The 14,549-nt window shown below is 44.7% G+C and overlaps 2 protein-coding genes across 5 annotated transcripts in view; both read right to left on the bottom strand.

Moving 5' to 3' along the window:
- Positions 1–14,549, bottom strand: part of Agbl4 (ATP/GTP binding protein like 4) — a 1,249,712-nt gene that overhangs the window by 212,415 nt on the left and 1,022,748 nt on the right. The gene's annotated exons all lie outside the window — the stretch shown is intronic.
- The window catches only part of Bend5 (BEN domain containing 5), a 46,005-nt gene that overhangs the window by 23,707 nt on the left and 7,749 nt on the right, over positions 1–14,549 (bottom strand). For 3 of the 4 annotated variants that reach the window (XM_032900295.1, XM_032900303.1, XM_032900312.1), the window contains 2 exons: positions 5,816–5,949; positions 3,423–3,807 (listed from right to left, as the gene is read on the bottom strand). In XM_032900295.1, coding sequence (XP_032756186.1) covers positions 3,423–3,807; positions 5,816–5,949 — 519 coding nt within the window. Of the gene's footprint in view, positions 1–3,422; positions 3,890–5,815; positions 5,950–14,549 lie in introns of all 4 variants that reach the window. The other variant, XM_032900320.1, reaches the window with a different exon arrangement.

Genomic DNA, 14,549 nt, shown 5'->3' with positions numbered 1-14,549 from the left:
TTCTCTCACGCAGGGAGAAACCCTTTTAAAACAGATCTCTCCATTTACCAGCCAACCTGCTTCTGATTACCTGTATAAATGGCAGGTCTAAGTGATCCAGCACCCAGTGTGGACAAGGCCTTGAGCTGGGAACCTAGGGGAGGATGGCTGGTGAGCCCTGCAAGAGCAAGGAAGAAGCCAGGGCCCGCCCACACCATCCCAGGCCTTGGAGGGCATATTGACCGAGGCCCAGCAATCGTCTCTCCCTTTCCTGGTTCTCTTAGTGTTTACAGAGTAACTATTTCCCCAGAGTCGGGGGAGGGGGAGGGTTGCCCAAAAACGTGGGTCCCTCCCCCACAACTGGTTACTCTTCATTTTAATTGCATGTTTACACATTTACCTCAACCCCACCCTCTACCCACCTCTCAATGTTTTTACTTTCTTTGTATCTCTCCTGGTAGGTAGACTTGGAAAGTATCCGGTGGTGCTGAATTAAGAAATAAACAGACATCTATAACTCATTCTATCTCCCAATGTCAAACAGAATGAGAAGTAGAGAAGTGGGTAAACCTGCCCAACAACACAGGGCCAATTTCTGATTGGGGGAGCCAGCTTTAAACTCCAAAATAGACCCCATCTTGCTTCTCTTCCAAACGCTGTAAAGGAGTAAGTACGGTATCTGAGCAGAGCTGTAACGGGGCTGATGTCAGTCCCACTCTAAGGAGTGGAATACTGAGGTCCGGAGTTTTCCTGGTTGACTAGGCTGCAACTCATCCTTCCCCTGCCTTCATTAAAACTCACTTTTCAAGCCTACTAAGGTCTTCCAGCTTGGTTTTTTTTTTTTAAATCAATCTTCCAAAAACGGATGTTTTCTATCTGCTGTCCCATAGCCCTCTATGCTTGTGAGATCCTTAAGGGCAGAAGGCAAGGTATACATGCATGCATATGTGTGCGCACGTGTATACATTTGTGTTGTATACCTGTGTGTTCTGTGTATATGTTTGTATTTGCCTACGTATATGCATATGTGTATATATGTACACATATGAATGTATGTATGTGTATGTATACATATGAATGTATGTGTGTATGTATGTGCAAATATGTGTGAACATGTGTGGGTGTGTTCCAAATGTATGTGACTATTATTCACCACTAGGCACAATGCCTGCATGCTAAGGGGAACCAGGAAAGGAGGAAAGGAGTTAGAAAGGGAGGAAAAGACATACAAAATGAAAGAACCTTTCAAAGACAGAGTTAAAATGCAGGGAAGTTGAAATTTGAATCCAGGCCTGTGTACATCCATTATATATATATATATATATTTCCTTATACAGGCAGAGACCCTTTGATTATTAAGAACTGTGTGGATTTGTTTTTAGCATCAATTATCACGCGTTAGTGAATGGAGATTAAATGTACCTAAATGGAGGAGGATGTGTGTGACTTCCGGGAAGTCTGCTGCCTTGAGAGTACAGGGCTTTGTGTGTGGCTATGGTGAAAGCCTCGCCCATACTTGTGCCTATATCCCATATCACTGTGGGAGCAACAGTGACACAGCAGAGAAGAGATGGCCACTGGGCATTATGATGACATTTAAGTCCTGCAGGACGAGAAAGCCTGACAAGGTTAGATACCAAGTATAGTCAGGGGTAGATGTGACTGTCAAGTGTTTTATGATGAAAAGAGGCACCTGTCTACACATAATGCAGCTACTGCCCAAGGTCAGGGTGGTTTCTGGAGTCTAAACTCAGTTCAGAACCATGCAAAACAGGTAATTCCCCCCAGGAGCTGAGAAATTGGTGTGGAGAGATTGTGCAGTTGGTGGGCTTTCCCATCCTTCTAAAGAAGGTCACAAAAGGCCTGCCACAATCAAAGCAAAAGCCCTTCCTTGGAAAATCAGGAAACAGGGAAAGTTCCGTTCTGTCCCCACAGTCCACCTGCACTACAGCACCAACACTGCCTTCGTTCTCACACTTGGGGATTCTCACTGATGCTTTATTGTGATAAATACCTTGTGAATCTAACTTTCAGTGTCATCGTGAGCCTCTCCAACTATGATTTAGCACCCAAGCCAAGATGAAGGCAGCTGGAGAGTGGAAACACTTCTAGGGTATTGGCTCCAGTGATGTGGTGTGAGCTGAAGGTTTGTCTCTCCGGTAATCCCTACCCTGTTTTCTCCTCTGTGTCTAGGACAGAAAGAAAGGCTGACCTACTGAGACATCACCATGAAGACACACTTAAGAAGCAAGAGGTGCCTGCAAATAGGAAGGGGGCACTGTGAGAGCATCCTGTCCACACAGATCTAAAATGGACTCTGCTCATAAATGTGTATCTAGATAATGGAGACCTTCCTTCTGTGGTCACATATTTGGCTTAAATTTTGGGGACGGGACCCATGTTTCTAACCTAGTTTACTCCCTCTTTTGAGCCAAGTGTCCTGATGCAGAGGCCTCGGAGGTTGTGAGCATGTGGTAGAGCAACCTTTTCAGTACTGACTGGCCACGCCTTTCGCACGCACTGCTAGAGTCTTACACTCTGCAGGCGGTTGTCTGTCTGTTGTTTGCTCAGTCTCTTGCCTTTTAGAATCCATTCATTCTAGCCTTGACACCACTTCAGATGAGAAAACCTAGAGGTCAGAGTGGTTCTCCTGTGAGCAAAGCAAAGGAGTTTTGTGTATCTTTGTACCAATCCCCACATACATCCAATGCACAAAAGCTTTCTGGATTGTTTCGTTTCAAAGTGGGATCGAACCCTGGGTTCTGCACATGCTACAGAGCACACTACTGCTGAGCTACATACAGCTCCCAGTCCTTAACAGCATTTTAATCTCTCATTCTTACCAAGGCAAGCCCTGACTGCCCAGGATGGTAGTTTTCAGTATCCTTGTCATCTGCAGGAGCATTCTTAGCATGCCCTAGGTATGTCTCATACTCGTGAGTGCTAGCCTTGAATTCCTTAGCTGCTGGATAGAGCCCCTTCCAGGCCCTTCCTAAAGTCTCTTCCACATACCCCTGCAAATAACTGTGTGCTCTCAACTTTCACGTCACGTTAGCAGGATCCCTCCTTTGTCACTTTCCGGCTCAGAGGGACAGTAGGTGTTTCAGGTCCCATCCAGTTTCCTTTACTGTCCTGAGTTCTCTTTGGAGGGCTACTCTAAATCCCTGAGCTACTTCTTACCTAATGGGCAGTTTGCAAGCATCCTATCCACTCACATTCTCTGAACCATATTCCCCAGTGTTCTTACCACGGTGTGGCCAATGTGGGATCCATGGCCTCCTATCACATTTAGTGAGGAGAGTGACTCCTCCTTGGGGTAACTGCTGAGCCAAGTGTCTGTCCTCCCTTAAGCTCAAGGCACTTGGCCTGCTTCTCCCCTTTATCCTGCAGGAAGGGGCCCCTCCCACCGTGAGTAGTGGTAAGTGGCCTGCCTGGGCACTCACCGCTGCCAAGGCGCAGGAGTAGCACATCTTGGAGTCTCCTGTTGAGGTCTCGGAGCTCCTTCATTTCAGACACCAATGCCCCGTATTCCTTGAGCTTCTTGGCTTGCTGTACGAGCTGCCTCCGAGTCCGCTCCAGCTCCTGCTGGAGGTGGCGCATCTCTTCTTGTTGCTGCTGGTAGTTTCGCAGCAGCTCCTCATACAGAGCCCGGGGCACGACAGCATCCTCCAGACTGTCCATGTCCTCTGTGCCCGGTGAGGCCTCCACAAAGACCTCTTCTGGACAAGTGCTATGGCCCAGGCTCAGGCCGTTCTGTCTCTCTAGCCGGGCCACCACTGCCTCGATACTCTTGTGGGCCGCTTCACTAGGCTTCCGCCCCTCCGGTCTCTGTGTAGGATAACGAGAATCAGTTCAGGCAAGGGCAGCTGGGACTTTCTTGGACTGCAGCTCAATATTTCCCCAGACAATCCTAGAATCACAGAACCACAGAACATCAGTGCTTGAAGAAACCTGTTACAGACACAGTCAAAGCCCTTCACTTTGCAAATGGGGAAACAGAGGACTAGAGTGCTCTTGGCAAAACACACAAACAGCTAGTGGCACAGACAGGCCCTGGTTGTCATGCTGACACTTTTTCCATCCAGCACTCGGCCTCTTGGATGCACATATCAGGACCACTTTTCTAAGTTTCCCAGCCCTCCCTAGCCTCCGTGGTACCTGGACAGTCACTTGCTTATGGGATGACCAGTGTGGATTTTCAAAGAATTGGGAAATAATCTGGCCAGCCCAAAGCGTTCTTGAGGAACATACACATGCATGGGATTCTATCTTGTAACCTTTTTAAATCTGCTTCAGTTTGGAAGGACGTCAAAATCCCCACCCACTCTAATCTAGGGCAGTGCATATGTCTTGTTTTCTCTGGTTCTCTGCTGCCTACTCACTCAGGACTGGCAGTTGGCAGGAGCTTGACAAATGTTTACTCAACCGAAAGCTTCAAAGAATGCTAGCTAGCATTGGGGTGCTTTCAGTTTTCTTCCTGTTGCAGGTAAGCAAGCAGAGCCCTAGAGAGGGGAAGAACCACTCCCAGGGTCCCAGGCTTGCGGAGTTACATGCCGCGGAGTGAGAAGCAGAATGGAAGCCCATGTGCAAGCCAGAGTTCCTGCTCTCACCTCGGCCAGCCTCTCCCTTAGCCGGACAGCACAGAGGGAGGAAGGTTCATCTAGAAGACAATCATCTATGACCACCCAGGGACTGGGGGTTCAGCTACCCGAGGGGATTTCAGCTCAGGAGCACAAAGCTCCAATTGAGGGTGGCAGAGCTACAGAAGTGGCTGAATCTTAACCTAGGGTTGAAGGGTTATGAGCTCTCCCAGAGGCACAGTAGACGATACAGACAACCAGAGCAAGCAAGATTCTGCACAATTTAACCATGTCAGGCCAGGTCTGACTCAACCTTCCAGTTTTGGAAAACTGAAGGTAATAAAAATGAGGTAAACTCATGACTTAAGATTGAGTAACACTGCAAAGTCCTGGTAATTTTATCTGCTGAGATAAAGAAGAGAGGAATATATCTGCTAGAACATAACGATCATCTAAATATCCATTCGCATCACTATACTGTGAGAACCCTGGCCAGCACTGGGCCAGAGCCACATCAGGGGATGGATGCCGTGCAGTGGATTGACCCTGTCTTTTGTACTCCACCCTGGGGATGTTCTTGACCTGTGTGGCAAATGAGAGTACAAAGCGGAGAGTACCTTTCTTCTCTTCCCTCTTCCTTTCTCTGGATACTCACAGAATGGGATAAGTGAGTAGAAAGCTAGACCACTGAACAATATTTCCAGCAGTTTTTTGTTTGTTTGTTTTCAAACAGGAGAGCCCAGCTGGAGCACATAACAAGGAAATGCAACCTCATGAAGAGATTTTCATCCAACCCAGCATCCCACAGATGCTCTTGGTAAATTTTACCAACATCTTTTCCCAGTGGATCCACCCTCAGCAATTTGGGACAATATGATAGTGACTTGCTGTAAACTGCTACCCAAGACCAACAGCTGCTTAATGTCCATGTAATTCAGCTGTGACCTCTCCAGAGCTGTGTGCCAGGGAAAAGCACATTGTTCTAAATCTCCAGCAGTCATGACGCTGCACACTCTGCCAATGGGACTGTGCCCAGTTGTACAATCTAAATGAGGAGTCTCTGAAAAGTAGGCTACAGGGAAAATGTCCTTGATGTTAAGTATCTTCTACTCCCCCAAAACAAACAAAACAAAGCTCATGGTTGATGACACCAGGAGATGTTTATATGGGGAAGGAGACCAGTCTGGAATTCTTTAGCACTGGGAAATATGGAGTCAGTCCAATGAATGTCCAAGAAATAGCAAAGATTTTGTTACCTTGATGTGTCTAAGCTGTAAATCTTCTTCCCCATAGTCTTTAGCCTCCCCATCATCTTCTACATGACTGAGAGAAAGTTTGGGGATTTTTATTTTCTTCTGCATCACACTGTTCTCAAGGTCAGATTTGTCTTCTAAAAATGCATATCAAGAGAACAAGGTTGATCATGAGTCAAAATGCTCAGAAAGTCCAAAACTTCAAATTCTAGAAAATAAACGAGGCCAAACCAGTTAAAAGGGAAAAGCAAACAAACCCAAGGACTATTCTATCCTACACAGAGAGCTCCTAAAGTCAGCATAAGCATCAGTGGTGTATGCTAAGGCACCACCATACAAAGCACAAAAACAGTGCCTGATGAATCGCAGGGAGGTGTCTGCAGACCCATCTAAAAGGTTGCCTTTTATGGAATTCTAGAATCCTGGAGCTGGAATAATCCAGACTGTCGTCCGGTGTGGTGGTTTGAATAAGAATGGCTCCCATAGGCTCATGTTTGCATACTTGGTCTCCAGGGCTAGAATTTTTTGGGAAGGATTAGGAGAATCGCTTGCTGGAGGAGATGAGTAGCTGGGGGTTGACTTTGCAGTTTCAAAAATCTATGACATTCCCAGTTAGCTTCTCTGCCTGCAGAGAGGATATAATATGCTCACAGCTTGGTTGTCTTGGTCATGGTATTTTGTCAAGGCCATAAAAAAGTAACTAAGATACTTGGTCCCAATTTAATTAGACTTGAATCTCTCAATACTCCAATTCAAGCATCTCCTCAAGAAAACTTGATTGATGGCTCAGTAATCAAAAGGCACAAGAAGAGTGTCAACTCTTCTTGAAGTTAAGCCAAAGCTGTCAGGGCAGAGAACTTTCCAGTCCCACCTAGATAGGCTGAAGAAAGGTAGGTGTTAGCACCTCAATAGTACTGATGGACCCTGGTGAGCAGTAGTCCAACTGTCACCTCACAGGTGAGAGAACCCAAATCCAGGTGGTGTCAGAGGTTTGTCCAAAGCGTGAGTCTGAGGAAGAGCTGGAATGGGAAATTCCTCTGGTGTCTTGCCTTATGTTTCTGTGTGTTCATAACATGTACTGAAGAGGTCCACACAAATACAAACATGTTATTTCTCCTCATTTTCTCATTGTTTAACTTAACCTCCCAGAATCTGAGAGAGTTTTGTTTCTGTGAAGGATTCAAAATGGACTTTGCAAATGGTCTGTCTCTCACTCTAGAAGCCAGAAGTTTAAATGGGAAGGCTCTAGGGGTGGAAATTTGATCCTACTCTGAGAATGGACCTTAGTGTAAAGTAGTTTGTCTTCTAGGACAGAACTGAGACTCTGGAAATTATTGTTTCTTATATTTTCCAAAGGTTCCCACTTGGTATCTTAAATGTATTCTCTAGTTTGCTGCCCATGTGGCAAGTGGCCAGGAGTAGGTTATATATAATTTCCAGGGGGTGCATATATACATATACATATACATATACATATACATATACATATACATATACATATACATATACATACACATACATACAGATACAGAGAGAGAGCAAGAGAGAGCAAGAGAGAGAGAGAGAGAGAGAGAGAGAGAGAGAGAGAGAGAGAGAGAGAGATATGCACATATATGCATATGTGCAAGTGTTAAACATGTCCTCGTCTCTCTCCCAGGCCAGGCTTCTCTCCTCATAACTTGTTAGTAAAACTGAGAAGGACACTTCTAAACCATTACCTATTCCAGTATGTATTCAATTGCCAGCTTCTCAAATCCAGCCCCAGCTGGTCAAATCCAGCCCAACTGGTCAAAGTAAACCTCTGCTCTTCCATGACAGGGGAAGGTCTGTGCAAAACCTCAGGCTAGCTGAGTTCAGGCCTCTATGACACAGCTGTGGGGAGAGGGCAAGGGGTCAGAGTACTATTCACACGCCGGGAACACTGGGCACTCTGTGAGTGGGGTATTGTGCTTTCTATTACTGGTGTGCCTGAATCATTTTTTTTCCATAAGCAAAAGGTGGATACATATCAAATTAAAAAAGAAAGAAAGAAATGAAAGGCAGACAATGAAGAACAAAGGAAAAGTCCAGGAAGAAGACATGGTCTTAGTTACTAACACCCTGCTGGGAAAAGGTCCTTCCCGCTATGTCAGAACTCACCCACGGCTCTGTTTTCATAAGAATGACCTGTTCTTGTTCTTTTTGTATCTATAAAACCTATCCAGTTAAGCATGAACAGCAGAGGGGACCTGGGTGTTTCTAAAAGAACAGTATCTTTCTTCGTACAAATCATCACTGACTCTTTCTAAGGCAAAAAGCCTGCTGAAATATAAAACCTCAAGAGAGTGCTTCAAATGAAATTTTCTTTGCATGGGGTGTTTGTGTAATATACACAGTGGGGAGTGGGAAGGAAGAAAGGGAGGGGAAGACAATGAGAGGGGTAGTGAAGAGAGCCCAAGATCGGATGTGAGAGTGTTAAAGGACTTCTTCCAGATACAGTCTTCAGTGTGACAAACTTAAGGATAGAGCCCCGCTTCCCCTTCTTGAGCTGGAACAATAGTTCAGACTGATGTTAGTGCTGAGTTGGTGCAGGAGGAAACAGTCATTCAGGCTTACAAATCTGGGTACTCAATGAAAAATGGTCCTCAGATTTCCTCATTCAACCGTCCAAAAGGTAGTAAGGGAAATTAGGTTACTTCAGGAATGACTACATCTCTGAATTAAGCAAGCAGAGCCAAGGACAAAAGAGGAACAGGAGATGGAGTCTAGATCTTGGAGAGCTCACTAGTATGGAAGGTCACAAAGATCAATGCTATGGTACGACCATATGAGAGAACTCCCATTGTGTAGTTCAGGCCCAGGATTTGTCTCCCGTATGTTAGCTGAAATTTTCTGTGCATTACACTCTGCAAAACTGAGTGTGGATACTTGAAACAGATGCATGAATGATGAGGATACAAGATAAAAGCTCATGAGAAGATAAGTCAAGATTTCTAGCCCAACTTGAATATAGAATTTCATAAGCAAGAGAGATCTTCCTGGCTTATAACATGTCTGGATATGTTGCTTTTCTTTTCTGAGGCCATTTTCTCATCTGTAAAATGAAGTATATAATTCTTTCTCACATTGCCATGATGTGAAGATGATCAATTCTATATGCTCAGAATGTGAGGAGAATAAACAGTATGACCAATTTGGTGCATATAACAGTATGACCATTAAAGGACATGACACCTTGGACCTCAGATCTAGCCATACCACCTTGAGTATACCTGATCTTGTCTGATTCAGGGAGCTAAGCAAGGTTCAGCCTGGCTAATACTTGTATGGCAGAACATGGCAGAATAAAAGGTGTAACGGAAAAGATGGGGCAAGATGATTTTGCACTGATAGCTAAAAGGTGACAGGCAAGAAAAAGAGGTGAGGAAGAAAAATAAAGTAGCTCAAACAAGAGGATAAGTGGTGTTCAATACCAAGTTAAGAAGAGTTGAGGTTAGCAATTGTGGAAAGAATGTTTCCAAACCCAGCTCTATAGTATGAGAAGTCAGGTGAGCCCTTATCTCATTACTGGTCACTATGTTGTTGTTGTTGCTGTTGTTGTTGTTGTTGTAATGAGACTGGTAGTACCATTTACCACAGGTAGCGACCAAATCAGCTTGAAAAGTACACCCTGAAGACAACAGAACCCTAGGCCAGTTGAGGCCTGAGTCTGGCTTGCCTCATGAGCTGAAGACCTGCCTAACTGCCTGGCTTGGGGTGGGTGACAGACTGGAAGGCCCGCCCCGAGACACACCAGGTCCCATGGCCTTCCATGCCTTCCTTCTTCCTTGTGTGTTTCACAAAGTCTGTTCAGCCTGCACTCATCTCTTCCTTCTTCTTCCGAGGTCTCACTCACATGCTGCATTTATTACACTCTAGTATCTTAGTATGCTCCAACTGCCTGCTCAGAGGCTATCCTGCCACCCGAGTAACCCCAAACCATAGAAGTAGCCATACAATAGAGACTCATCAAACAAGAATGCCTAATCTGATGATGATGATGATGGTGATGATGATGATGATAAAGCTATGCCAGTAAGAACACAAATGAACACTCAGCATTATCAATCATCGGGTAACTGTGAATCGAAATTATAATATCCCATTTTAAACTGAGGATGTGTACAAACAGGGAAAAAAAGGTGTGTGTGGGGAGGCTAATAAGTGCTAGCAGTGACATGGAGAAACTGGTGTAATGTAGAAGGGGGCAGCCACTGCACTGTAGAGACAGTTTAGTAGCTGCTCAAAGAGTTAAACACAGAATTACCATATGGCCAAGCCACTGCTTTTCTAGATGTATCCTCAAGAAAATGAAAGTATGTCTACCTAGAAACTTACACGTTAATGTTCATTGAAACAATATTCATAATAGCCCGAAAGCTAAAACAACACAAATGTCAATCAACTTGTGGATGGATGACATATAGTGTATATACAATAGAGCAGTACTATCAGCCAGAAAAATGACACACTGGTGATGGTACGGTATGGATGACTCTTAAAAATACTGCACTAAGCTAAGGCACTGGGACATAAAAACCATGTACTTTATAATTCTGTTACTATTACTGTGAGTCATTCAGAATAGGAAAATTCAGAAACAATAAATAAATTGGTTGCCAAAGCAGGCAGGGATAACTGACTAACAGGATTGATAATGATTGGGGGGAGGGGCTGGAGGGTCAGGAAAATGTTCTAGAACTCTACTAATTTTTTTTTTTCGGAGCTGGGGACCGAACCCAGGGCCTTGTGCTTGCTAGGCAAGAGCTCTACCACTGAGCTAAATCCCCAACCCCGTTCTAGAACTCTATAGTGGTGCTGGTGATATTAGAACATATCAAGAAACACTGAATTTCATATTCATTAAAATATTTAACTAGAACTGGAGAGATGACTTCGAAGTCAAAAGCTGCTCTTTTAGAGGATCTGGGTTCCAGTATACACATTTGCTCACAACTGCATGCAACTCCAGTTCAATGCTCTCTTCTGGCTTCTGCAGGCTCCGCATGCCCACTGTGCACATACATACATGTAGGTGCAAGTCTCATACACATAAAAGTAAATAAATCTTCTAAACAGTAATGAAAATGGTACATTTTGTGTTGATTTAAAAAAAACAAAATAGAACACTTGAGTTTAAAAATATGATCTTGGACATGGTGACACACACTTGTCAGGAGGATTTTGGGTTCAGTGTCAGCCTGGCTTTCAGACTTGCTTGAATTCCAAAATGAGACTTAAAAGCACACAAACAATGTGGACTGTCTACTACATATAACACTTCACAATAACTCTGCAAATAAGCATGATCCACTACTTCTTTTGCTTTTCAAAAAGAAAAACATAATCTCAGGCATATAAAACCCCTCCCTAAATCACCTAGCAGCCAGGGTGCAGAGTCTGGATGCAATACAGATCTTCTGTCCCACAAACTAAATTGCATCACCTCCGAGTACGTGCACAGAACACGCAGAAACCATGGTGACTCAGTGGTGAATGGTTGACTGACTGACTAAGTGATGGTGCTGATAAGGGGATCCCTCCTCCCTGGCGTGAGCTGAGAGCAGGGAACTGCATTACTTCCGTTTCCCTGTCAGTCTGTCTGTAGGAGTCTGCATAAAGTGGCAATCATTGCCAAGGACAACGTAAAGGTAAAGAGGTGTTAGCCAGGTCATGGGCCTTCCCTGGGCTTTTTGAAAAGTAGACACAGCAGGCCACAATGCTCCGAAGTGACAGGAGTTCACAGAAGGGACAGAAGCAAATAATACCATGAAGCACATACACTCCTGGAGCTGGGCCTTTGCCTCCATCGCTGGCTAAGGGGGAGCCTGACATTCCTGTGAGAGCCAATCAGCACCTGGCTCTGTCCTGTTTTCCATGAATCTCCTCTTTCATTCATGCTCCTTGGGTGAGGGCTATGAAGACCTGAAGCCTATGTCCATCTTTTCCTATAGGCAGTGAATTCATACTGAACACTGAGCACGGTGGTCTTTAGTTTAGACTTAAACCCCAATACGTAACAAGAATCCCAACCTGACTTCCCTGGAGCTGGTGGTTCACGGAAGGCTCTCCAAGCCTTCTCATCTTACTTCTGGGTTGAAGGTAAATGTGCGTCATCCTTATGTCACCCAGAGATGACTCAATATAGTGTCACCACAAAATTTAAAAGGCGTGGTTAACTAATTTAAAAAAAAAAAAAAAAAAAAAACCAGCCCAAGCTTTTGAATCGGTTGGTCCTGGGCCAGAATTCTGACTGCTCCACATTATGTGAGGGAACTAAGGCAAGCTCCTTAACTTCCCCGAGCCGCAGATGGGGAACGCTTCTTAATGGGATGGTGTGCGTGTGCGTGAAGTATCTGGCAAAGTGAATGTCCTTGTCACGGATGTTCAATAAACAGTAGCTAGCGTTAGGCCACCCTTGTGGGCTATGTGTTTGGCTTCTGGTCTCATGGTCTCAAGGCAAAGAGAGGCACTGCAAGTATCTGACACAGACTGAGACATGAGGAGAGAGATGGTTTACGAAGAATTATGTGGCAGTGCCAAGCAAGATGGATGGGGTATGAGGGTGAGCCCCACACAGGGTGACAAGAAGCTGTAACTCATGACTGGTCACATCAGTGAAGGTGAATGGTGGTGTGGATCATCTCAGACAGCAAATATTTCACATGGTGTTTTAATGCAACTCTGGGATATGATTCTGGCTTTGATTTTCAGGAAACCACAGAAGAAACTAGCAACTGACCAGGAAGGATGGAGACAGAGACAGTTCTTGACCCTGCCTCTCCCAACTGTTCCAACCTTAGAGGCAAGCTAGGGTGTACAGAAGTAAGTATGCTTCCTTGAAATGGATGCTCTCCTATCTTGACTTTCTGATTCTGGTCTCTGGGGCAGGAATAAAGCCCCTAGCCTGAGCATTTCCCACCTCTCCTACTTCTGTGATGTCAACCACTGATTTCACACTTTCAACAAATCCTGAGCACTTACTGTATGCCAACACCATTATCGGATCCTTTACAACACGACATCTAATCCATGGTAAGCGAGGTGGCTTCCCTAAGACCTAAACAACAGCAGGTGTTTCATACTTGGGCCCTGTTGCTGTCACATAATTGTACCTATTGAAACAAGGAAACATTTAGTTTTATCAACTGAATTAGAATATATATAAAACTTCCAAAGTACTTGCCTTTCTCCCCAGACTTTGCCTACACTTTAGGCAACTTCCACGCTGAGTTCCCAGCCTGAGGTACACACTGCTTAAATCCATGTACTTCAAAAGTTCATTAGGGCCTCCCCAGCACTAGCTAGTTCTGTCTGTCTCTGTCTATCTCTCCCCCTTTGTAGTTAAAAAATGTGTTCATTAAAATAACAACAAGATTTGTTATTTGTTATTAACATGGTGATAGATGGTGCCAAGGTATAAAGAAAATGCAGTTTTTGAAGTAACAGACAGGCTAACAGGAAACCTGGGTCAAATCTGTCCTCAGATGTGAAGAAGGAAGGACCTGGGGTATCTAGTTGTTGGCCAGGAGCAGGGGTGGGGATGAGGGGTAGCAGCATGCTAGATATTTAAAATAATCCAAACCCAGCAAACTGAAGTTGGTGTGGGTTTGCCAGTTAGAATGAAATACTAAATTTTGGAAGGCCAAACATGAAATGTTTAACAGAGGTTTTTGTCTTGTTTTATAAATATCTATATGCAAGTTTCAAGTTTTTCATCTGCACAAAAGAAAACGCTGTGCAGCCTTGTGTTTGCATTAAAAACATACGCCACAGAAAAGACAAGCACGCTACATTCTCTGGCCTATGCTGTTTATTTTGATCAAACCCAAACAGATAGAATTCTCAAGTTTCAAGGATTTTATCCAACCAAGACAACAAAGAGGAGGGTGCTCTGCTGTGGAGAAGCAAAGGCAGGCAGGGAGTGCTGGGCTGAGGCCTGGTTCTCACAGGCTCACTGGGTGACCTTAACTTCCTTTCAGTAGAACACCGAATTGGAAACCCTCAACAGGTCTTTCTGTGTCCTAGGTCCTTTTCTTATCTGGTCAGGGCAGGACCACAACAGATCACCTCTAAGATTCCTCCAAGTAGGGAGTCCCCTAGGGGGAGAGGAAACTGCCAGTTGGTTGGTCCCCTTGTTTGTGTGCCCACCTTCTTGCTGGCCCTGGAAGAGAGCTGGGGCATAGACACAAACAGGAGCTGGGGCATAGACACAAACAGGCATGCCACTCTGCCAGGTCATCAGTCTAGTTGCCTTCATGTGTTTTACCACATATTTCAAGGGTAATGAATGGCCCCAGAAGAGAGTCACAGGCCAACAAGACAAAGGAGAATGGTAAGCCCTCAGTGCTTAGGACAAGTCCCAGGAGGACTTAAAACATAGTTAAGTCTTCAACTTAACATGCATTTGTTCCTTTGACTACTCCTTTCCACAAAGGGTAATGAGTGTGACTCGGCTGACTGTTCTTCAACTGTTAGCCCACCACAGCCCCGACAGCTGTCAATATTAGGAAGTCTGTTCTGTATACCAGACACTTGTTCATGTTTCTTTTATAGGAACACAGCGGGCAAGCGAGTGATCACTGGTTTCTGTGCTTCAGATGAGTACCTGATTCTCAGAGGAGTCAAGAATTTCTCTGCACAGTTTGAACCCACATTATCTTCAAAGTAGCTTTTCTTTGAGCTCTCGCACTTCCTCCTCAGTACTTAAGGATATGAC

Source organism: Rattus rattus, chromosome 1 (assembly GCF_011064425.1).
Source record: "Rattus rattus isolate New Zealand chromosome 1, Rrattus_CSIRO_v1, whole genome shotgun sequence".
NCBI lineage: Eukaryota > Metazoa > Chordata > Mammalia > Rodentia > Muridae > Rattus > Rattus rattus.
This window is presented reverse-complemented; position numbering and strand designations above follow the sequence as displayed.